This window comes from Somniosus microcephalus, chromosome 33, assembly GCF_052327205.1.
Source record: "Somniosus microcephalus isolate GS21.2 chromosome 33, FLI_Smic_1.0, whole genome shotgun sequence".
In the NCBI taxonomy this organism is placed as follows: Eukaryota; Metazoa; Chordata; class Chondrichthyes; order Squaliformes; family Somniosidae; genus Somniosus; species Somniosus microcephalus.
Window position 1 is genome coordinate 38,874,151 of NC_141019.1, and position 24,046 is coordinate 38,898,196.

At 52.3% G+C, this 24,046-nt stretch overlaps 1 protein-coding gene across 1 annotated transcript in view; it reads left to right on the forward strand.

Moving 5' to 3' along the window:
- LOC147097203 (transcription factor NF-E2 45 kDa subunit-like) overlaps positions 1-10,365 on the forward strand; it is a 40,890-nt gene extending 30,525 nt beyond the window's left edge. The window contains exon 4 of the mRNA XM_085973086.1: positions 7,807-10,365. Within this exon, the coding sequence (XP_085829212.1) occupies positions 7,807-8,757 (951 nt within the window). The 3' untranslated portion in view covers positions 8,758-10,365. The remainder of the gene's footprint in view (positions 1-7,806) is intronic.
- The last annotated feature ends 13,681 nt before the right edge of the window (positions 10,366-24,046 follow it).

Consider the following 24,046-nt stretch of genomic DNA (forward strand, 5'->3'; position numbering starts at 1 on the left):
CCTTGACAAGGTACAGACTTAGCGAACATAGCCTAGCGATCGAAAAAGGCAGACACAGGCAGACCAGGCTGCCAAGAGAAGACAGGATATGCTCTCACTGCAGTCAGGGAGTAGTTGAGACAGAGATGCACTTCCTCACAGCCTGTGGAAAATATCAGGGCATCAGAGAGAATTTCTATCAAAAATTCTCACAAATATGCCCTGAATTCAGAAATCTGACTGACAACCAAAAACTCCCATTCCTACTGGGGGAGGAGAGAAGCTGTGTAACACTGGCGGCACACTATGTTACAGCTTGCCATGAACAGAGGGACAACCAGTAAACTAAGACAAGAGTATATATAAACAAGGCGAAAATATATTTATAAACTCAGGGATATACCTGTTTATACACTGTATGAATGGAACCGCGTTTATGTGTTCAACCATAAATGTATTTTGATGCTTTGGCAACATAAGATGTACCTTATCATGCCAATAAAGCGATTTGTATTGTATTGTATTGTATTGTGGTTAGGGTTCCTGCCTCTACCACCCTTTCAGGCAGTGAGTTCCAGACCACCACAACCCTCTGGGTGAAGAAATTTCCCCTCAAATCCCCTCTAAACCTTCCCCCAATTACTTTAAATCTGTGACCCCTGGTTTTTGACCCCTCTGCTAAGGGAAATAGGTCCTTTCTATCCACTTTATCTAGGCCCCTCGTAATTTTATACACCTCAATAAGGTCTCCCCTCAGCCTCCTCTGTTCCAAGGAAAACAGACCCAGCCTATCCAGTCTTTCCTCGTAGCTAAGATTCTCTACTCCCAGCAACATCCTTGTAAATCTCCTCTGTACCCTCTCTAGTGCAATCACATCTTTCCTGTAATGTGGGGACCAGAACTGCACGCAGTACTCTAGCTGAGGTCTAACTAATGCTTTAGTTTAAGGGAGTGAGCAAGAATTTGGCAGAAGGAGTATAATGTGGGAAAATGTGAAGTTATCCACTTTGGTGTACAGAGGGATTTGGGTGTCCTCGTACATTATACACAAAAAGTTAGCATACAGGTACAGCAAGTAATTAGGAAGGCAAATGCAATGTTGGCCTTTATTGCGAGGGGGTTGGAGTATAAAAGTAGGGACGTCTTGCTACAACTGTACAGGGCGTTGGTGAGACCGCACCTGGAGTACTGCGTACAGTTTTGGTCACCTTATTTAAGGAGGGATATACTTGCATTGGAGGCAGTTCAGAGAAGGTTCACGAGGTTGATTCCTGGGATGAAGGGGTTGTCCTATGAGGAAAGGTTGAGCAGGTTGGGCCTATGCTCATTGGAGTTTAGAAGAATGAGAGGTGATCTTATTGAAAGATTCTGAGGGGGCTGGACAGGGTTTACCCTCGTGGGGGAATCTAGAACGAGGGGGGCATAGAAACATAGAAGAGAGGAACAGGAGTAGGCCATTCAGCCCCTCGAGCCTGCTCCGCCATTCAATGCGATCATGGCTGATCATCCAAATTCAGTACCCTGTCCCTGCTTTCTCCCCATATCCCTTGATCCCTTTAGCCTTAAGAAATATATCTAACTCCTTCTTGAATATATTTAATGAATTGGCCTCAGCCGCCTTCTGCGGCAGAGAATTCCACAGGTTCACCACTCTCTGGGTGAAGAAATTCCTCCTCATCTCTGTCCTAAATGGCTTACCCCTTATCCTTAGACTGTGACCCCTGGTTCTGGACTCCCCGGCCATCGGGAACATCCTCCCTGCATCTAGTCTGTCTAGTCCTGTTAGAATTTTATAAGTTTCAATGAGTCTCAGAATAAGGGGTCGCCCATTGAAGACGGAGATGAGGAGGAGTTTCTTCTCCCGGAGGGTTGTGAATCTTTGGAATTCTTTACCCCAGAGAGCTGTGGAGGCTGAATACATATTCAAGGCGGAGGTAGAGAGATATTTGACCTACAGGGGAGTCAATGGTTATGGGCAGCGGGCAGGAAAGAGGAGTTGAGCCCAAAATTGGTTCAGCCATTGACATGTGGAAGTGACTTATGAAATAATACTGGGCGACCTGCTGGTGGCGCTGTCCAGGGAGAGTATAAATACTCGGGCATGAGCCCAGCTTGCTCAGGACATTCTTAACAGGAACTAGTGAAGGACACAACTAGACCTCCATGCTGTAAAGCAGTTGATTAAAGCTTTGTTTAACGCTTAGACCAAGTGCCCAGTCGTTTCCTTACGTCAGCCATGATCTCATTAATGGCGGAGCAGGCTCAAGGGGCGGAATAAGAGATTAGCGTGCAAAGTTAAGGCACATGGGATTGGGGGCAAGGTACTGACTTGGATAGAGAACTGGCTGGCAGACAGGAAGCAAAGAGTTGGAATAAACGGGTCTTTTTCCGATAGCAGGCAGCGACTAGTGGGGTACCACAGGGATCGGTGCTAGGAGCCCAGCTATTCACAATATATATTAATGATCTAGACGAGGGAACTAGATGTAATATCTCCAAGTTTGCAGATGACACAAAGCTGGGTGGGCGTGTGTGCTGTGAGGAGGATGTCGAGAAACTCCAGTATGATTTGGACAGGTTAGGTAATTGGGCAGATGCATGGCAGATGCAGTATAATGTGGATGTGATGAAATATTTCCATTCATCACTGCCTGTGACTGAGATCGGTTTCAGTGTCATTTCCCTTCCCCCAGACCTCATTGTATTGTGTACTGGAATGTGCTGTATTGTATACTGGAATGTGCTGTGTGTAGGGCTCCGCCCATACCTGGCCCCGTTTGTAAGCTAGCTTCAGTCTAGCCCCAATCTCCAGAAGGACGACATCTCTCTCGCTTACGTGTTTCGTTCTAAGTTAATAAAAGCCTTGTTTTGTTCTGCTACCTTCGAGTCTCGGAATTATTGAGGCACATCAATTTTATTAACTTATTTTTTCAACACTATGGATCAACTCCTGAAACCCGAACGTTTGGATTTGGATCAACATGCTCCGGACACATCAGCACGCTTCGGACACTGGTTTGAGTGTATGGAATTCTTCCTGGACAATTCCGCAGCCGTCAAAGACGCTACGGACGCTGCAAGGATGAGACTCGGAATTCTGCGGAATTGGGTAAGCCACCGGGTTTACCCCCTCATCCAAGACGCCGAGACGTACCTGGCCGCCTGCGACATCTTAAAGGCGCATTACCAGCAGCCTACGAATGAGGTGTATGCTAGGCACCTGCTCGCCACCCGCGCACAGCGACCTGGGGAATCGGTGGAGGAGTTCCTAAGCACCCTGAAAATGCTTGGCAAAGACTGCAAGTGCCGAGATGTAAAAGCCGCGGTGTACACTGACGAGCTTGTTCGCGATGCCTTCATCACAGGCCTCAGCTCCACTTACATCCGGCAAAGACTGCTGGAAAAAACGGGGTTGGACCTGAAACAGGCTGCGGACACCGCGCGATCCCTGGATGTGGCCCAGAGAAACTCGGACGCCTACTCTTCAGCCCGCGCCGTCCACGCCGCCACGTGTGCACTGAGGGCGCCGCCATCTTGGAAGGCATCTTCCCCGCCCGACAGCCCGACACCGGCTGGGCCCCGCTCTCCCCCCAGAAGCCCTACGACAGCCGCGACGCGTCAGGGACCCAACTGCTACTTCTGCGGGCAGCCAAAGCACACCAGAAACCTGTGCCCGGCGAAAGGCACCACCTGCTTTAAGTGCGGTAAGAAGGGGCACTTCGGGAAGGTGTGCAGAGGGAACCCCGCCGGAAAACCCGCCACCGCCGCGTGTGCGCCGTGGGAGCGGCCATCTTGGACGCCATCTTGCCCGACCTCGTGGGGTCCGCCATCTTGTGAGCAGACAGCGTGGACGCCATCTTGTATCGATCAGGGCCCTACAGTGGCATCGGTCACAGTGGACCAGACCAGGCCGCACCCGCTATCCAGATCAATGGTGGACATCGAGGTAAACGGGTGCCGGGTTAAATGCTTAATTGACAGTGGAAGCACGGAGAGCTTTATCCACCCAGAACTGGCACAACAACTCTCCCTAAAGGTGGTCCCTACTCAGGGTACCATCTCTATGGCTGACAAAACCCAGACATCGACCATTCTGGGTTACTGCACGGTACAATTGTGCGTTAACGGAACTGTATATGATAATTTTAAAGTATTAATCATGAAGAACCTATGTGCGAGCGTGATCTTGGGCCTGGATTTCCAGTGCAACCACCAAAGCATCACGCTCAAGTACGGTGGGTCCCAGCCGCCCCTCACAGTGTGCGGTCTGGCTACCCTGAAGGTAAAGCCGCCTTCGCTATTCGCGAACCTTACCCCTAACTGCCGGCCAATAGCGAGCAAAAGCAGGAGGTACAGCTGGGAGGACAGGCGGTTTATCGCGACCGAGGTAGACAGGCTCCTGAAAGAGCGCATTATTGAACGCAGCAACAGCCCGTGGCGCGCCCAAGTGGTAGTGGTAAGGGGTAGCGAGAAGAAACGGATGGTGATCGACTATAGTCAAACGATCAACAGGTACACCCTACTAGACGCCTACCCGCTACCCCGCATATCAGAAATGGTGAACCAAATCGCCCAATACCGGGTGTTCTCCACCATCGACCTCAAGTCAGCGTACCACCAGCTCCCTATCAGACCAGAGGACCGCCCGTACACCGCCTTCGAGGCGAACGGACGCCTCTACCAATTCCTCAGAGTCCCCTTTGGGGTGACGAATGGGGTCTCGGTCTTCCAGAGGGAGATGGACCGCATGGTCGATGACCACCACTTGCAGGCAACCTTCCCCTACCTCGACAACGTCACCATCTGCGGTCACAACCAGCAGGATCACGACTCGAACCTCGAAAGGTTCCTGAAAACCGCACAAAAACTCAACCTCACCTACAACGAGGACAAGTGCGTTTACAACACCACGCGCCTCTGCATACTAGGCAGCGTGGTGGAGAATGGGGAAATCGGACCAGACCCCGACCGATTGCGCCCCCTACGGGAGCTGCCCCTGCCCAACACTCCCAAAGCCCTGAAAAGATGCCTGGGGTTATTTTCTTATTATTCCCAATGGGTCCCCAACTACTCCGACAAAGCCCGCCCCCTCTTGAAAGCATCCTCTTTCCCGCTCTCTGCTGAGGCCCACGCCGCCTTCAAAAGCATTAAGCAGGATATTGAGCGGGCCACGCTAGGCAGTGGACGAGAACACTCCCTTTCAAGTGGAAAGTGATGCGTCTGACTTCGCCTTGGCGGCCACCCTCAACCAGGCGGGGCGGCCCGTAGCTTTCTTCTCGAGGACCCTCCAAGGGCCCGAGATCAGACACTCCTCCGTGGAAAAGGAGGCCCAAGCCATCGTGGAGGCAGTGCGCCACTGGCGCCACTACCTAGCCGGCAAACGCTTCACCCTACTTACCGACCAGCGGTCGGTAGCGTTTATGTTCAATAATAAACAGAGGGGGAAGATTAAAAATGATAAGATTCTTAGGTGGCGGATCGAGCTCTCCACCTTCGAGTACAACATCATTTACCGGCCAGGGGCCCTTAACGAATCCCCTGACGCCCTCTCACGAGGGATGTGTGCCAGCGCCACCGGGGATCGGCTACAGACCCTCCACAACGACCTCTGCCACCCAGGGGTCACGCGGCTGTTCCACTTCATAAAGTCCCGTAACTTACCCTACTCGATTGAGGAAGTTCGGTCCCTGACCAGGAACTGCCGCACTTGCGCTGAGTGCAAGCCTCGGTTCTACCGCCCAGATAGAGCCCACTTAATCAAAGCTACACGGCCCTTTGAGCGGCTCAGCTTAGATTTCAAGGGCCCCCTCCCGTCCGTCGACCGCAATGTTTACTTCCTGAACATTGTGGACGAATACTCCCGGTTCCCATTCGCCTTCCCCTGCCCAGACATGACCAGCGCCACGGTCATTAAATGCCTCAACAGCCTGTTCTGCCTGTTCGGTATGCCGAGCTACATCCATACGGATAGGGGGGCGTCCTTCATGAGTGAAGAGCTACGCCAGTACATGCTGTCCAGGGGGATCGCCACGAGCCGTACCACCAGCTACAACCCCCGGGGTAACGGCCAAGTGGAGCGAGAGAACGGGACAGTATGGAAAGCAGTCACTCTAGCTCTAAGGACCAAGGGCCTCCCTATCTCCCGCTGGCAGGAAGTCCTCTCAGATGTGCTCCATTCGATACGGTCGCTATTGTGTACGGCCACTAATACCACGCCTCATGAACGAATGTTTGTCTTTCCCCGGAAATCCACCTCAGGCGTATCCATGCCGTCATGGCTCTCCACCCCAGGTCCGGTACTCGTGCGAAGGCATGTGAGGGGCCACAAGACGGACCCTCTCGTGGAGCCAGTACACCTACTCCACGCCAACCCCCAATACACATATGTCCGGCACGCCGACGGAAGGGAGGACACCGTGTCCATAAAAGACGTCGCCCCAGCCGGCATCGACAACAACCACGGCAATAGCGGCAACGACGATCACAGCAACTCTTACCCACCCACTACTCTTTCATCACCCCCGGAAGAACACCGACCAACGGCACCCCCACCAACTTACCCCTTCAACAACCCTGGCGGCACCCCCGGCAGAGACCCAGGAGGCTACCGGGGACACCCAGCCGACACCCGCGGCACCGCAACAGCCACGTCGGTCGCAGAGGACTATCAAACCCCCGAACAGACTAAATCTATAGAAGGGGCGAATGTGATGAAATATTTCCATTCATCACTGCCTGTGACTGAGATCGGTTTCAGTGTCATTTCCCTTCCCCCAGATCTCATTGTATTGTGTACTGGAATGTGCTGTATTGTATACTGGAATGTGCTGTGTGTAGGGCTCCGCCCATACCTGGCCCCGTTTGTAAGCTAGCTTCAGTCTAGCCCCAATCTCCAGAAGGACGACATCTCTCTCGCTTACGTGTTTCGTTCTAAGTTAATAAAAGCCTTGTTTTGTTCTGCTACCTTCGAGTCTCGGAATTATTGAGGCACATCAGTGGATAAATGCGAGGTTATCCACTTTGGTGGCAAAAACAGGAAGGCAGATTATTATCTGAACGGCAATAGATTGGGAGAAGGGGAAGTGCAACGAGACCTGGGTGTCCTTGTGCACCAGTCGCTGAAGGTAAGCATGCAGGTGCAGCAGGCGGTTAAGAAGGCAAATGGTATGTTGGCCTTCGTAGCGAGAGGGTTCGAGTACAGGAACAAGGATGCCTTGCTGCAGTTGTACAGGGCCTTGGGTTTTGTGTGCAGTTTTGGTCGCCTTATCTGAGGAAGGATGATCTTGCCATGGAGGGAGTGCAGCGAAGATTCACCAGACTGATACCTGGGATGGCAGGAATGACGTATGAGGAGAGATGAGGTCGATTGGGCTTATACTCGCTGGAGTTTAGAAGAATGAGAGGGATCTCACTGAAACTTATAAAATTCTAACAGGACTAGACAGACTAGATGCAGGAAGGATGTTCCCGATGGCTGGGGAGTCCAGAACCAGGGGTCACAGTCTAAGGATAAGGGGTAAGCCATTTAGGACAGAGATGAGGAGGAATTTCTTCAGCCAGAGAGTGGTGAACCTGTGGAATTCTCTACCACACAAGGCAGTTGAGGCCAATTCATTAAATATATTCAAGAAGGAGTTAGATATATTTCTTAAGGCTAAAGGGATATGGGGAGAAAGCAGGGACAGAGTACTGAATTTGGATGATCAGCCATGATCTCATTGAATGGCGGAGCAGGCTCGAGGGGCCGAAGGGCCTACTCCTGCTCCTATTTCTTGTGTTCTTATGTTAATCCGTCTCTCTCTCTCTCTTTCTGTGTCTCGGTTACAGGGTCTGGACACGAATGGCGAGATAGCGTCGGACCCCACGTTCTACGCTGGAGCGCCGCACCTCCCGCTCCCTGACCCGTACGGCCTCGCCGCCTCCGCCTGGCCCGGCCACAACGCGATGGCGGCTACGTCCGCGCCCACAGGGTATCCCCCACCCTACGAGGGCCGGCAACTGGGGGCATCAGGATACGAGCCCGCCGGCCCGCCCGAACCCTGCTGCCTGTCGCTCGGCGGCCTGCTGGGGGACCCGCCGCTGCTGGGGGAGCGCCAGATGCCAGGCCCGGTCGCCAAGAGGCGGGAGGACGCGGAGTCCGACTCCGGCCTCTCGCTGGACTCCAGCCCGGACGGTTACGGGCTGGCGGAGCCAGTGGGCTGGGGGCCCGGGCCCGACTTCCACGGGCAGTGGTGCTACGGCGGCCTGCCACCGCTGCCCCAGCACTCGGACTCCGGGGAGGGCCCCGTCCAAGCACCCTGTTCGCGGGCCAAGCGGGACAGCAGCTGCAGCCGCGACGAGAGGCGGGCGCAGGCCATGCGCATCCCCTTCTCCACCGACACCATCGTCAACCTGCCCGTCGACGACTTCAACGAGCTGGTGGGCCGCCACCGGCTGAGCGAGCCGCAGCTGGCCCTGGTGCGCGACATCCGGCGCCGCGGCAAGAACAAGGTGGCGGCCCAGAACTGCCGCCAGCGCAAGCTGGAGAACATCGCCCAGCTGGAGCGCGAGCTGGGGGGCCTGCGGTCGGAGAGGGAGCGGCTCGCGGGCGAGCGGGAGGGCTTCGACCACGCCCTGCGCCAGGCGCGCCAGAAGATGGGCGAGCTGCGGCAGCGGGTCTTCGGTGCGCTCCGCGATGCCCAGGGGCGCCCCTACTCGCCCGAGGACTTCTGGCTGCAGCAGGCGCCGGACGGTGGATTGTTCCTCGTCCCGCGTGAAGCGGCGGAGGGCGGGGACTGAGGCACGGGCGGTCAACCGAGCGAGCACTGGAAACCTCGCACTAGTATTTATTTTTTCGTCACGTCATCAGGCTCGGAAAGGGGCGATCGAACCGTGGACATTTCGTTGGTGGCTGGGTGTGGGGGTTTGCAGACAGAGACTTTGTTTAACGGGCGATCGACCTGGAGCAGGCGGCCGTCACTCGGTGGGTCGTACGCTCGGCTCTGAGTCAGGAGATCGGGCGGTCGAGAACGCGGGATCTGTCACGTCCACCTGAGAGGGCAGACGGGGCCTCAGTTTAACGTCTCATCCAAATGACGGCCCCTCCGACAGTGCAGCGCTCCCTCAGTACTGCCCCTCCAACACTGCGGCGCTCCCTCAGTACTGCCCCTCCGACAGTGCGGCACTCCCTCAGTACTGCCCCTCCGACAGTGCGGCGCTCCCTCAGTACTGCCCCTCCGACAGTGCAGCGCTCCCTCAGTACTGCCCCTCCGACAGTGCGGCGCTCCCTCAGTACTGCCCCTCCGACAGTGCGGCGCTCCCTCAGTACTGCCCTTTCAACAGTGCGGCGCTCCCTCAGTACTGCCCCTCCGACAGTGCAGAGCTCCCTCAGTACTGCCCCTCCAACAGTACGGCGCTCCCTCAGTACTGCCCCTCCGACAGTGCGGCACTCCCTCAGTACCGCCCCTCTGACAGTGCGGCGCTCCCTCAGTACTGCCCCTCCGACAGTGCGGCGCTCCCTCAGTACTGCCCCTCCAACAGTGCAGCGCTCCCTCAGTTCTGCCCCTCCGACAGTACGGCACTCCCTCCTTACTGCCCCTCCGACAGTGCAGCGCTCCCTCAGTACTGCCCCTCCGACAGTGCGGTGCTCCCTCGGTACTGACCATCCGACAGTGCATTGCTCCCTCAGTACTGCCCCTCCGACAGTGCGGCGCTCTCTCAGTACTGCCCCTCTGACAGAGCGGCGCTCCCTCAGTACTGCCCCTCCGACAGAGCGGCGCTCCCTCAGTACTGCTCCTCTGACAGTGCAGCACTCCCTCAGTACTGCCCCTCCGACAGAGCGTGGCTCGCTCAGTACTGGCAACGGAAGTTTCGGCCTGGATTATGCTGCTCGTATCCCTGGAGTGGGGGCTTGAACCCACGACCTGCTGACTCAGAGTGCAACCCATCGCCAGAAACACAGCCATCATTAGCGTTTCTGCTGATGTAGACACAGCTCCGTTCAACTATCAACATCTTTGTTGATTGCAAGTGTGATACGGTAAACGTCTTGCAGCATTTCCTGTCGCATGTCATGAGCACATCCTGTCGAGTGTCACGCGCACTTCCTGTCGACTGTCACGCACACTTCCTGTCGCGCGCCACGTGCACTTCCAGTCGACTGTGTCACGCACTTCCTGTCGCGCGTCACGCGCACTTCCTGTCGACTGTCACGCACACTTCCTGTCGCGCACCACGTGCACTTCCGGTCGACTGTCACACGCACTTCCTGTCACGCTTTCCATGTCACACTTTGTTAATAACAACTCCGCCACTGTTACAAAAAAAACTGCGTCCTCCGACTCGCACGTGAGCAACGCCACTGGATATCAGCCAGTCTTGTACATGTATGTTTATATAAAATATATATCTTGCACTCAATGGTCACTTACTTTTTTGTTGTCTGATATGTAAACAACAGTAAAAGAAACAAAGGATGAGGTGCTTTTTGTGCTGGGGTGACCTAACCCTCAGCCTGAAGTTTGCAATTGCACTCTAGGTGACCAAAGGCAGCTACAACAACAACAACAACAACTTACATTTTATAAAACGTACCAAGGCAATTCACAGGAGCGATTGTCAAACATAATTTGACACGAAGCCACATAAGGAGTTGTTAGGTGACCAAAAGCTTGGTCAAAGAGGTAGGTTTTAAGGAGCGTCTTAAAGGAGGAAAGCGAGGTAGCGAGGCGGGACAGGTTTAGGGAGGGAATTCCAGAGCTTAGAGCCCAGGCAGCTGAAGGCACGGCCGCCAAAGGTTGAGCGATTATAATCAGGGATGCGCAAGAGGGCAGAATTAGAGGAGCGCAGATATCTCAGGGGGTTGTGGGGCTGAAGGAGATTACAGAGATAGGGAGGGTTGTAGGGGCTGCAGGAGGTTACAGAGATAGGGAGGGTTGTAGGGGGTGGGAGGAGGTTACAGAGATAGGGAGGGTTGTAGGGGCTGCAGGAGGTTACAGAGATAGGGAGGGTTGTAGGGGGCTGGAGGAGGTTACAGAGATAGGGAGGGTTGTAGGGGGCTGGAGGAGGTTACAGAGATAGGGAGGGTTGTAGGGGGCTGGAGGAGGTTACAGAGATAGGGAGGGTTGTAGGGGGCTGGAGGAGGTTACAGAGATAGGGAGGGTTGTAGGGGGCTGGAGGAGGTTACAGAGATAGGGAGGGTTGTAGGGGCTGGAGGAGGTTACAGAGATAGGGAGGGTTGTAGGCGGCTGGAGGCGGTTGCAGAGATAGGGAGGGTTGTAGGGGCTGGAGGAAGTTACAGAGATAGGGAGGGTTGTAGGGACTGGAGGCGGTTACAGAGATAGGGAGGGTTGTAGGGGCTGGAGGAGGTTACAGAGATAGGGAGGGCTGTAGGGGGTTACAGAGATAGGGAGGGTTGTAGGGGGCTGGAGGACGTTACAGAGATAGGGAGGGTTGTAGGGGCTGGAGGAGGTTACAGAGATAGGGAGGGCTGTAGGGGCTGGAGGAGGTTACAGAGATAGGGAGGGTTGTAGGGGGCTGGAGGATGTTACAGAGATAGGGAGGGTTGTAGGCGGCTGGAGGCGGTTGCAGAGATAGGGAGGGTTGTAGGGGCTGGAGGAAGTTACAGAGATAGGGAGGGTTGTAGGGACTGGAGGCGGTTACAGAGATAGGGAGGGTTGTAGGGGCTGGAGGAGGTTACAGAGATAGGGAGGGCTGTAGGGGCTGGAGGAGGTTACAGAGATAGGGAGGGTTGTAGGGGGCTGGAGGACGTTACAGAGATAGGGAGGGTTGTAGGGGCTGGAGGAGGTTACAGAGATCGGGAGGGTTGTAGGGGGCGGGAGTTGGTTACAGAGATAGGAAGGGTTGTAGGGGCTGGAGGAGGTTACAGAGATAGGGAGGATTGTAGGGGCTGGAGGAGGTTACAGTGATAGGGAGGGTTGTAGGGACTGGATGAGGTTACAGAGATAGGGATGGTTATAGGGGCTGGAGGAGGTTACCGAGATAGGGAAGGTTGTAGGGGCTGGAGGAGGTAACAGAGATTGAGAGGGTTGTAGGGGCTGGAGGAGGTTACAGAGATAGGGAGGGTTGTAGGGGCTGGAGGAGGTTACAGAGATAGGGAGGGTTGTAGGGGGCTGGAGGAGGTTACAGAGATAGGGAGGGTTGTAGGGGCTGAAGGAGGATAGAGATTGGGAGGGTTGTAGGGGCTGGAGGAGGTTACAGAGATAGGGAGGGTTGTAGGGGCTGGAGGAGGTTACAGAGATAGGGAGGGTTGTAGGGGGCTGGAGGAGGTTACAGAGATAGGGAGGGTTGTAGGGGCTGGAGGAGATTACAGAGATAGGGAGGGTTGTAGGGGGCTGAAGGAGGATACAGAGATAGGGAGGGTTGTAGGGACTGGAGGAGGTTCCAGAGATAGGGAGGGTTGTAGGGGGCGGGAGGAGGTTAGAGAGATAGGGAGGGTTGTAGGGACTGGAGGAGGTTCCAGAGATAGGGAGGGTTGTAGGGGGCGGGAGGAGGTTAGAGATAGCGAGGATTGTAGGGGCTGGAGGAGGTTACAGAGATAGGGAGGGTTGTAGGGGGCGGGAGGAGGTTACAGAGATAGCGAGGATTGTAGGGGCTGGAGGAGGTTACAGAGATAGGGAGGGTTGTAGGGGGCGGGAGGAGGTTAGAGATAGCGAGGATTGTAGGGGGCTGGAGGAGGTTACAGAGATAGGGAGGGTTGTAGGGGGCGGGAGGAGGTTAGAGATAGCGAGGATTGTAGGGGGCTGGAGGAGGTTACCGAGATAGGGAGGGGACGAGGCCATGGAGGGATTCGAAAACAAGGATAAGAATTTTGAAATCGAGGTGCTGCTTAACCGGGAGCCAATGTAGGTCTGCAAGCACGGGGGGGTGATGGGCAAACGGGACTGCGTGCGAGTTAGGACACGGGCAGCCGAGTTTTGGATGACCTCAAGTTTACACTGGGTGGAATGTGGGAATCAGCTAGGAGTGCGTTGGAATAGTCGAGTCGAGAGGTCAGAAAGGCATGGATGAGAGTTTCGGTAGCGGGTGAGCTGACGCAAGGGGCGGAGATGGGTCGATGATACGGAGGTGGAAGTAGGCAGTCTTTGTTATACCGTGGATATGTGGTCAGAAGCTCATTTCAGGGTCAAATATGGCACCAAGGTTGCAAGCAGTGTGGTTCAGCCCCAGACAGATGTTAGGGAGAGGGATGGAGTCAGTGGCGTGGGAACGGAGAGTGTGGAGATACACCCAGGGTGGGTGGCAGACTTAATGCGACAGGCCGTTTTAGAAATCGCCATGGTGCCCCAGTGATCATCCTGTATGTTCTGCCCCAATTATCAGTAACGATTTATAATTATTACTCAACAATTCCATCAACAATTTCCGCTTGTGGGGGTCTGATAAATATTTAGATAGTCGCTAATCATAGAATAGTTACAGCACAGGAGGAGGCCATTCGGCCCCTCGAGCCTGCTCCGCCATTTAATGAGATCATGGCTGATCATCCAAATTCAGTCCCCTGTCCCTGCCTTCTCCCCATATCCCTTGATCCCTTTAGCCTTAAGAAATATATCTAACTCCTTCTTGAATATATTTAATGAATTGGCCTCAACTGCCTTGTGTGGTAGAGAATCCCACAGGTTCACCACTCTCTGGGTGAAGAAATTCCTCCTCATCTTTGTCCTAAATGGCTTACCCCTTATCCTTAGACTGTGACCCCTGGTTCTGGACTCCCCCGCCATCGGGAACATCCTTCCTGCATCTAGTCTGTCTAGTCCTGTTAGAATTTTATAAGTTTCAATGAGATCCCCTCTCATTCTTCTAAACTCCAGCGAGTATAAGCCCAATCGACCCAATCTCTCCTCATACGTCATTCCTGCCATCCCAGGTATCAGTCTGGTGAATCTTCGCTGCACTCCCTCCATGGCAAGAACATCCTTCCTCAGGTAAGGTGACCAAAACTGCACACAATACTCAAGGTGTGGTCTCACCAAGGCCCTGTACAACTACATCCTTGCTCCTGTACTCGAACCCTCTCGCTACGAAGGCCAACATACCATTTGCCTTCTTAACCGCCTGCTGCACCTGCATGCTTACCTTCAGCGACTGGTGCACAAGGACATCCAGGTCTCGTTGCACTTCCCCTTCTCCCAATCTATTGCCATTCAGATAATAATCTGCCTTCCTGTTTTTGCCACCAAAGTGGATAACCTCGCATTTATCCACATTATACTGCATCTGCCATACATCTGCCCAATCACCCAACCTGTCCAAATCATACTGGAGTTTCTCGGCATCCTCCTCACAGCACACACGCCTACCCAGCTTTCTGTCATCTGCAAACTTGGAAATATTACATCTCGTTCCCTCGTCTAGATCATTAATATATATTGTGAATAGCTGGGGTCCTAGAACCGATCCCTGCGGTACCCCACTAGTCACTGCCTGCCACTCGGAAAAAGACCCATTTATTCCAACTCTTTGCTTCCTGTCTGCCAACCAGTTCTCTATCCAAGTCAGTACCTTGCCCCCAATCCCATGTGCCTTAACTTTACACGCTAATCTCTTAAACAGGACCTTATCAAAAGCCTTCTGAAAGTCGAGATACACCACATCCACTGGTTCTCCCTTATCTATTTTACCAGTTACATCCTCAAAAAATTCCAGTAGATTAGTCAAGCACGATTTACCTTTTGTAAATCCATGTTGACTTTGTCCGATCCTGTCACTGTTTTCCAAGTGCTCTGCTATTACATCTTTTATAATGGACTCTAGTATTTTCCCCACTACCGATGTCAGGCTTACCGGTCTATAATTCCCCGTTTTCTCTCACCCCACTAGTCAAAAAAGGTGGTAAACATTAGCTACCCTCCAATCCATGGGAACTGTTCCAGAGTCTATCGAATTCTGGAAGATGACCAGCAATGCATCTACTATTTCTAGGGCCACTTCCTTGAGTACCCGAGGATGTAGATTATCAGGCCCTGGGGATTTATCGGCCTTCAATCCCGTCAATCACCCTAACACCATTTCCCTACAAATACCTTCCTCCAGTCCGAAAAACCGTTCACCACTACTCTCTGTTTCCTGTCACTTAGCCAATTTTGTATCCATGTTGCCACTGTCCCTTTTATTCCATGGGCTTCAACTTTGCTGGCAAGCCAATCATTGGGCACTTTATCAAACGCATTTTGGAAGCTCACGTACCCCACATCAACTGCACTGCCCTCATCAACCCTCTCTGTTACCTCATCAAAAAATCCAATCAATTAATAAATCCAATAGGGAATTCAGGAGAAACTTCATTACTCAGGGAGTGGTGAGAATGTGGAACTCGCTGCCACAGGGAGTGGTGGAGGCGAATAGAGTCACAGAGTCATAGAGTTTTACAGCACAGAAAGAGGCCCTTCGGCCCATCGTGTCTGCGCCGCCCATCCATCCCTGTCCAGTCTAATCCCATTTTCCAGCATTTGGTCCATAGCCTTGTATGCAATGGCATTTCAAGTGCTCATCCAAATGCTTCTTGAATGTTGTGAGGGTTCCTGCCTCTACCACCCTTTCAGGCATTGAGTTCCACATTCCAACCACCCTCTGGGTGAAAAAGTTCCTCCTCAAATCCCCTCTAAATCTCCTGCCCCTTACCCTGAATCTATGCCCCCTTGTTATTGACCCCCCTACTAAGGGGAAAAGTTCCTCTTTGTCTACCCTATCTATGCCCCTCATCATTTTGTACACCTCAATCAGGTCCCCCCTCAGCCTTCTTTGCTCCAAGGAAAACAACCCCAGCCTGTTTAGTCTTTCTTCATAGCTGAGGCGCTCCATCCCAGGTAACATCCTGGTGAATCTTCTCTGCACCCTCTCCAAAGCAATCACATCCTTCCTATAGTGAGGTGACCAGAACTGCACACAGTACTCCAGCTGTGGCCTCACCAGCGTTTTGTACAGCTCCATCATAACCTCCCTGCTCTTATATTCTATGCCTCGACTAATGAAGGCAAGTATCCCATATGCCTTTTTAACCACCTTATCTACCTGTTCCGCTGCCTTCAGGGATCTATGTACATGTACACCAAGGTCCCTCTGACCCTCTGTACTTCCTAGGGTCCTACCACTCATTGTGTATTCCCTTGCCTTATTTGTCCGTCCAAAATGCATCACCTCGCACTTTTCAGGGTTAAATTCCATTTGCCACTTTTCCGCCCATCTGACCAACCCGTTTATATCGTCCTGTAGCCTGAGGCTTTCCTCCTCGCAATTTACCACCCCACCAATTTTCGTGTCATCTGCGAACTTACTGATCATACCTTTTACATTCTCATCCAAATCATTTATGTAGATCACAAACAACAAGGGACCCAGCACCGATCCCTGAGGTACCCCACTGGACACAGGCTTCCAGTCACAAAAGCAACCTTCGACCATCACCCTCTGCCTCCTGCCACTCAGCCAGTTTAGGATCCAACGCGCCAAGGCACCCTGGATCCCATGGGCTCTTACCTTCTTGACCAGTCTCCTATGCGGGACTTTGTCAAAAGCTTTACTGAAGTCCATGTAAACCACATCCACAGCATTTCCCTCATCCACCCCCCTAGTCACCCCCTCGAAAAATTCAATCAGATTTGTCAGACATGATTTACCCTTGACAAAGCCATGCTGACTATCCCCGATTAATCCTTGCCTCTCCAAGTGGAGACTAATTTTGTCCCTCAGAATTTTTTCCAATAATTTCCCTACCACAGATGTTAGGCTCACTGGCCTGTAATTCCCTGGTTTATCCCTGCTACCCTTCTTGTATAATGGTACTACATTAGCTGTTCTCCAGTCCTCTGGTACATCCCCTGTGGCCAGAGAGGTTCTGAAAATTTGTGTCAGAGCCCCTGCAATCTCCTCCTTTGCCTCCCACAGCAGCCTGGGATACATCTCGTCCGGGCCTGGGGATTTATCCACTTTTTGGCCTGCTAAAACCGCTAGCACCTCCTCCCTCTCGATGCTAATATGTTCAAGTATGTCACAGTCCCCTTGCCCGATTTCTATGTCCGCATCGTCTTTCTCCATAGTGAACACAGATGCAAAAAATTCATTTAAAACCCCGCCTACATCATCTGGCTCTACACACAGATTGCCACTTTGGTCCCTAATGGGCCCTACCCTTTCCCTGGTTATCCTCTTGCCCTTAATATACTTATAAAACATCTTAGGATTTTCCTTTATTTTGCTCGCCAGTGTTATTTCATGGCCCCTCCTCGCCCTCCTAATTTCTTTTTTAAGTATGCCCCTGCACTTTTTATACTCCTCTAGGGCTTCTTCCGTCTTTAGTCTTTTGTAACTGCCAAAAGCCCCCCTTTTATTTCTAATGCATTTTTGTATATCCCTTGTCATCCAAGGTTCCCTTTGCTTGTTGGTCCCACCCTTGACCTTTACAGGAACATGTTGGCGTTGTACTCTCTCTATTTCCCTTCTGAAAGTCTCCCACTGTTTTGATGTGGATTTTCCTATAAGTAGCTGCTCCCAGTCCACTTTGGCCAGATCCTGCCTTATCATATTAAAATCGGCCTTCCCCCAATTTAGAACCCTTATTTCCGGGCCGTCTTTGTCTTTTTCCATGACCACCTTAAATCTCACCGAATTATGGTCACTGTCGCCAAAATGCTCTCCTACTGATACTTCCACCACTTGCCCGGCTACATTCCCCAGAATTAGGTCCAGTACCGCCCCCTCTCTTGTAGGACTTTCTACATGTTGGCTCAAAAAGCTCTCCTGGATGCACTTTAAGAATTCTGCACCCTCTAAGCCTTTCACACTCTGACTATCCCAATTTATATTGGGGAAGTTGAAATCCCCCACTATTATTACCCTATTATTTTCACACTTCTCTGAGATTTGCCTACATATCTGTTCCTCTATCTCCCCCTGACTGTTTGGGGGCCTATAGTACACTCCCAGCAAAGTGCTTGCCCCCTTTTTGTTTTTAAGTTCTACCCATAAGGCCTCATTAGAGGAACCCGCTAATATATCATCCCTCCTTACAGCAGTAATTGACTCCTTAATTAATAGTGCAACACCCCCTCCCCTTTTACACCCCCCTCTGTCTCGCCTGAAGATTCTATACCCCGGAATATTGAGCTGCCAGTCCTGACCCTCCCTCAACCATGTCTCCGTGATAGCAACAATATCGTACTCCCATGTGCTCAACAACAACTTCAGTTCATCCACCTTATTTGCAAGACTCCTTGCATTAAAATAAATGCCTTCCAGCCCTGCCATATTCCCTTTTGCCTTCACATATTTGCTCTGCCTTCCCAGCTGACTTGTTTTTTCCTCTGTATTTGGCTGTAAATCACCCCCTACTATAGCTCCACTCTGTACCCCATCCCCCTGCCAAGTTAGTTTAAACCCCCCCCAGCAGTGCTAGCAAACCTCCCCGCAAGGATATTGGTTCCCCTCTGGTTCAGGTGTAAACCGTCCGACTTGTACAAGTCCCACCTTTCCCAGAAGCAGACCCAGTGATCCAGGAAACTAAAGCCCTCCCCCCTGCACCATCCCTTTAGCCACGCATTCATCTGTTCTATCTTCCTATTCCTGTACCCACTAGCACGTGGCACCGGGAGTAATCCAGAGATTACAACCTTTGAGGTCCTGCTCTTTAATCCTTCACCTAGCTCCCTAAATTCTTGCTGCAGGACCTCATCCCTCTTTTTACCTATGTCGTTGGTACCAATGTGGACCACGACCTCTGGCTGTTCACCCTCCCCCTCCAGAATGCCCTGCAGCCGCTCAGTGATATCCTTGACCCTGGCACCAGGGAGGCAACAAACCATCCTGGATTCACGTCTACGGCCACAGAAACGCCTATCTGTTCCCCTTACTATAGAATCCCCTACCACTATTGCTCTCCCACTCTTTTTCCCCCCTTCCTGGGCAGCAGGAGCACCCCCAGTGCCAGGAAGTTGGCTGCTGCTGCCTTCCCCTGGTGAGTCATCCCCCTCAACAGTATCCAAAGCGGTATACTTGTTTGAGAGGGGAATGGTCACAGGGGTCTCCTGCACTACCTGCCTGCTTCTATTGCTCCGCCTGGTGGTCACCCATTTCCTGTCTTCCTGTGCAGCCCTTCCCTGCGGTGTGACCAACTCACTAAACGTGCTATCCACGACCCTCTCAGCATCGTGAATGCTCAACAACCCATCCACCCGCAGCTCCAGCGCCTCAATGCGGTCTGCTAGTAGCTGCAGATGGATGCATCTCTGGCACACGTGGTCATCAGGGGCACCGGGGTCCCTGAATTCCCACATAGAGCAAGAGGAGCATATCACGGGGCTGGGCTCACCTGGCATGACCTTCCCTTTACTTAATTTAAATTAATTTACTATCACCAATTAAAAATATCTCTAAGGCGCTTGTATAGTCTACCAACAGTCCCTGCTACACCAGAAAGACCCTGGTAACTATAAACTACAGAGTTAAAGTTTAAAAAGAGAAATACTCACCAACCAATCACTTACCTGCTCCCTGGTGACGTCACACTGATTACTTTTTACCTCTCTCCCCGCTGCTGAGTTGGTATGCCTCGCTGGTCTCCGGTTTTTATACCGGGCTCCGACTCGAATAGACTTGTGTTAATATAGCGCCTTTCACGACCACCGGACGTCTCAAAGCGCTTCACACCCAATGAAGGACTTTTTGAAGTGGAGTCACTGTTGTAATGTGGGAAACGCGGCAGCCAATTTGCGCACAGCATTGAGTATTGTGTGCAGTTTTGGTCGTCTTATCTGAGGAAGGATGTTCTTGCCATGGAGGGAGTGCAGCGAAGATTCACCAGGCTGATACCTGGGATGGCAGGAATGACGTATGAAGAGAGATTGGGTCGATTAGGCTTATACTCGCTGGAGTTTAGAAGAATGAGAGGGGCTCTCATTGAAACTTATAAAATTCTAACAGGACTAGACAGACTAGATGCAGGAAGGATGTTCCCGATGGCGGGGGAGTCCAGAACCAGGGGTCACAGTCTAAGGATAAGGGGTAAGCCATTTAGGACAGAGATAAGGAGGAATTTCTTCACCCAGAGAGTGGTGAACCTGTGGAATTCTCTACCACACAAGGCAGTAGAGGCCAATTCATTAAATATATTCAAGAAGGAGTTAGATATATTTCTTAAGGCTAAAGGGATCAAGGGATATGGGGTGAAAGCAGGGACAGGGTACTGAATTTGGATGATCAGCCATGATCTCATTAAATGGCAGAGCAGGCTTGAGGGGCCGAATGGCCTACTCCTGCTCCTAGCTTCTATGTTTCATTTATATAGCGCCTTTCACGACCACCGGACGTCTCAAAGCACTTTACAGCCAATGAAGTACTTTTTGAAGTGGAGTCACTGTTGTAATGTGGGAAACGCGGCAGCCAATTTGCGCACAGCAAGCTCCCGCAAACAGCAACGTGAAAAATGAGCAGATAATCGTTTTTTGTTATGTTGGTTGCGGGAGAAATATTGGCCCCAGGACACCGGGGATAACTCCCCCCTGCTCTTCTTCGAAATAGCGCCATGGGATCTGTTACGTCCACCTGAGAGAGCAGACGGGGCCTCGGTTTAACGTCTGACGGCACCTCTGACAGTGCAGCGCTCCCTCGGCACTGCACTGGGAGTGTCAGCTTAGCCTTATGTGCGCAAGTCACTGGACTGAGACTATGAACCCACAACCTTCGGACTCAGAGGCGAGTGTGCCACCCACTGAGCCACAGCTGACACGGCAGATGCAGTTAAGGGGAAGCTAGATAAACAGATGCGGGAGAAAGGAACAGAGGGTTACGCTGATAGGGTGAGGTGGAGTAGGGGTGGGAGGAGGCTCGTGTGGAGCACAAACACCGGCACGGACCAGTTATAGAAACATAGAAGATAGGAGCAGGAGTAGGCCATTCGGCCCCTCGAGCCTGCTCTGCCATTCAAAGTGATCATGGCTGATCATCCAAACTCAGTACCCTGTCCCTACTTTCTCCCCATATCCCTTTAGCCTTAAGAAATATATCTAACTCCTTTTTGAATATATTTAATGAATTGGCCTCAACTGTCTTCTGTGGCAGAGAATTCCACAGGTTCACCACTCTCTGGGTGAAGAAATTCCTCCTCATCTCTGTCCTAAAGTGCTTACCCCTTATCCTTAGACTGTGACCCCTGGTTCTGGATTCCCCCGCCATCGGGAACATCCTTCCTGCATCTAGTCTGTCCACTCCTGTTAGAATTTTATAAGTTTCAATGAGATCCCCTCTCATTCTTCTAAACTCCAGCGAATATAAGCCCAATCGACCCAATCTCTCCTCATACGTCATTCCTGCCATCCCAGGTATCAGTCTGGTGAATCTTCGCTGCACTCCCTCCATGGCAAGAACATCCTTCCTCAGATAAGGCGACCAAAACTGCACACAATGCTCAAGGTGTGGTCTCACCAAGGCCCTGTACAACTGCAGCAAGACTTCCCTGCTCCTGTACTCGAATCCTCGCGCTACGAAGGCCAACATACCATTTGCCTTCTTAACCGCCTGCTGCACCTGCATGCTTACCTTCAGTGACTGGTGCACAAGGACACCCAGGTCTCGTTGCACTTCCCCTTTTCCCAATCTATTGCCATTCAGATAATAATCTGCCTTCCTGTTTTTGCCACCAAAGTGGATAACCTCGCATTTATCCACATTATACTGCATCTGCCATGCATCTGCCCAATCGCCCAACTTGTCCAAATCGTACTGGAGTTTCTCGGCATCCTCCTCACAGCACACACGCCCACCCAGCTTTGTGTCGTCTGCAAACTTGGAGATATTACATCTAGTTCCCTCGTCTAGATCATTAATATATATTGTGAATAACTGGGGTCCGAGGACCGATCCCTGCGGTACCCCACTAGTCACTGCCTGCCACTCGGAAAAAGACCCGTTTATTCCAACTCTTTGCTTCCTGTCTGCCAACCAGTTCTCTATCCAAGTCAGTACCTTGCCCCCAATCCCATGTGCCATAACTTTACACGCTAATCTCTTATGCGGGACCTTATCGAAAGCCTTCTGAAAGTCCAAATACAGCGACAGCGATATCGTAGTAAAAACATTTTATGACATGCAAGGAGATATCGGGACGGGCGACCACCCAAAGGTCTGAGCGGGCGATTAAAAAACGCTCCCCTCAGCACCGAGAAGGGAACAAATAAAGTTAAAAACCGGGAGGAGCACGAACAATGACGCTCTGTCTGTTTTTGCCAGATGGCCCGCCTGTGTGTGTGGGCGTGTGGGGATAACCTTGAGGAACAGGATCTGCTGCATTGCATCTGGGCCGCACCCACTGCTGCCAGAATACTGAGTAAAGGCAGGTTTTTCATCGAATCACAGACACAGCATAGAAGCAGGCCATTCGGCCCACTGCGTCCGTGCCGGCTCTTTGAAAGAGCTATCCAATTAGTCCCACTCCCCATCCACCCTGCTCCTCCCCCATAGCCCTGCAAGACAACAAATTTTCCTCATCTCTTCACAATATATATTAAAGATCTAGATCTGGAAAGGCACAAACGCTTCCTGCGCGGGAAATTCTGCGATTCAGAGCCAGGATGAAGCTCGGACAGTGCGACGCTCTCATACGACCCTCACTTATCTAGTACAACACATGGAGGAAATGGCACCAGGGCGATAGCAACCAAAAAAAACTGTGGCCAAAATAAACGAGACAATTTTACAGCATAGATTCTTCCCTGTGCCTCAGTCCAAAAGAGCTCTCCCCACAGTTCAATCCACTGCCCTTTCACCATTCATACCATCACCCTAGCCCTCTCCTCTCTCACTGGGTAGCACTCCCGCCTGAGTCAATTAAATCATGGGTTCAAGTCCCCACTCCACTCCACAGACTTGAGCACGTAATCCAGGCCAACGCTCCCAGTGCAGTACTCAGGGAGCGCCGCACTGTCGGAGGGTCAGTACTGAGGGAGCGCCGCACTGTCGGAGGGGCAGTACTGAGGGAGCGCCGCACTGTCGGAGGGGCAGTACTGAGGGAGCGCCGCACTGTCGGAGGGGCAGTACTGAGGGAGCGCCGCACTGTCGGAGGGGCAGTACTGAGGGAGCGCCGCAATGTCGGAGGGGCAGTACTGAGGGAGTGCCGCATTGTCAGAGGGGCGGTACTGAGGAAGGGTCGCACTGTCGGAGGGGCAGTACTGAGGGAGCGCCACACTGTCGGAGGGGCAGTACCGAGGGAGCACTGCACTGTCGGAGGGGCGGTACTGAGGGAGGGTCGCACTGTCGGAGGGGCAGTGCTGAGGGAGCGCCGCACTGTCGGAGGGGCAGTACTGAGGGAGCGCCGCACTGTCGGAGGGGCAGTACAGAGGGAGCGCCGCACTGTCGGAGGGGCGGTACTGAGGGAGCGCCGCACTGTCGGAGGGGCGGTACTGAGGGAGCGCCGCACTGTCGGGAGGGACATTGCCGTGGGAGCTTTGGAATGCCCTGAGCGGCTGTATAAATGAGAGTTCTTTCTTCCTACAGCGAAGGGAAGCCTAAAACTAGACCCAGTGTTCGTACAGCAGCCGAACAGATTGCATTTTGTTGTTCAGCAATTGCACGAGAGTGACACAAGGTGGTGCTCAGCAGATGATGAGGTTCTTGTGGGTCAGCGGCCAGGAAATGAGCAGACTCGTTATTTTCTCGTCAACCGTAAATGGGAAGAAAAAAAATAGGGAGCTGGTCCTTGCCAGTTAAAATTACAATTCCCTATCCCCCTGCTCTCCTGAAACAGTATTTACAGCAGAAAAGACCATTTGGCACAACTGCTCCGTGCCGTGGTTTATGCTCCACGCGAGCCTCCTCCCAACCCTACTGCATCTCACCCTATCAGCATATCCTGCTATTCCTTTCTCCCTCATGCGTTTATCTAGCTTCCCCCTTAAATGCATCTCCGCTATTTGCTTCAACCAGTCCCTGTGGTCGCAAGTGCTCCCCACTCTCTGGGTGGAGAAGTTTCTCCTGAATTCCGTATTGGATTTATTATTGACCAGCTTATATATTTATGGCTCCTTAGTCCTGGTCTTCTAGATCAAACCCGAGATCCGCTTGACACCGCCACGGCGAGCCA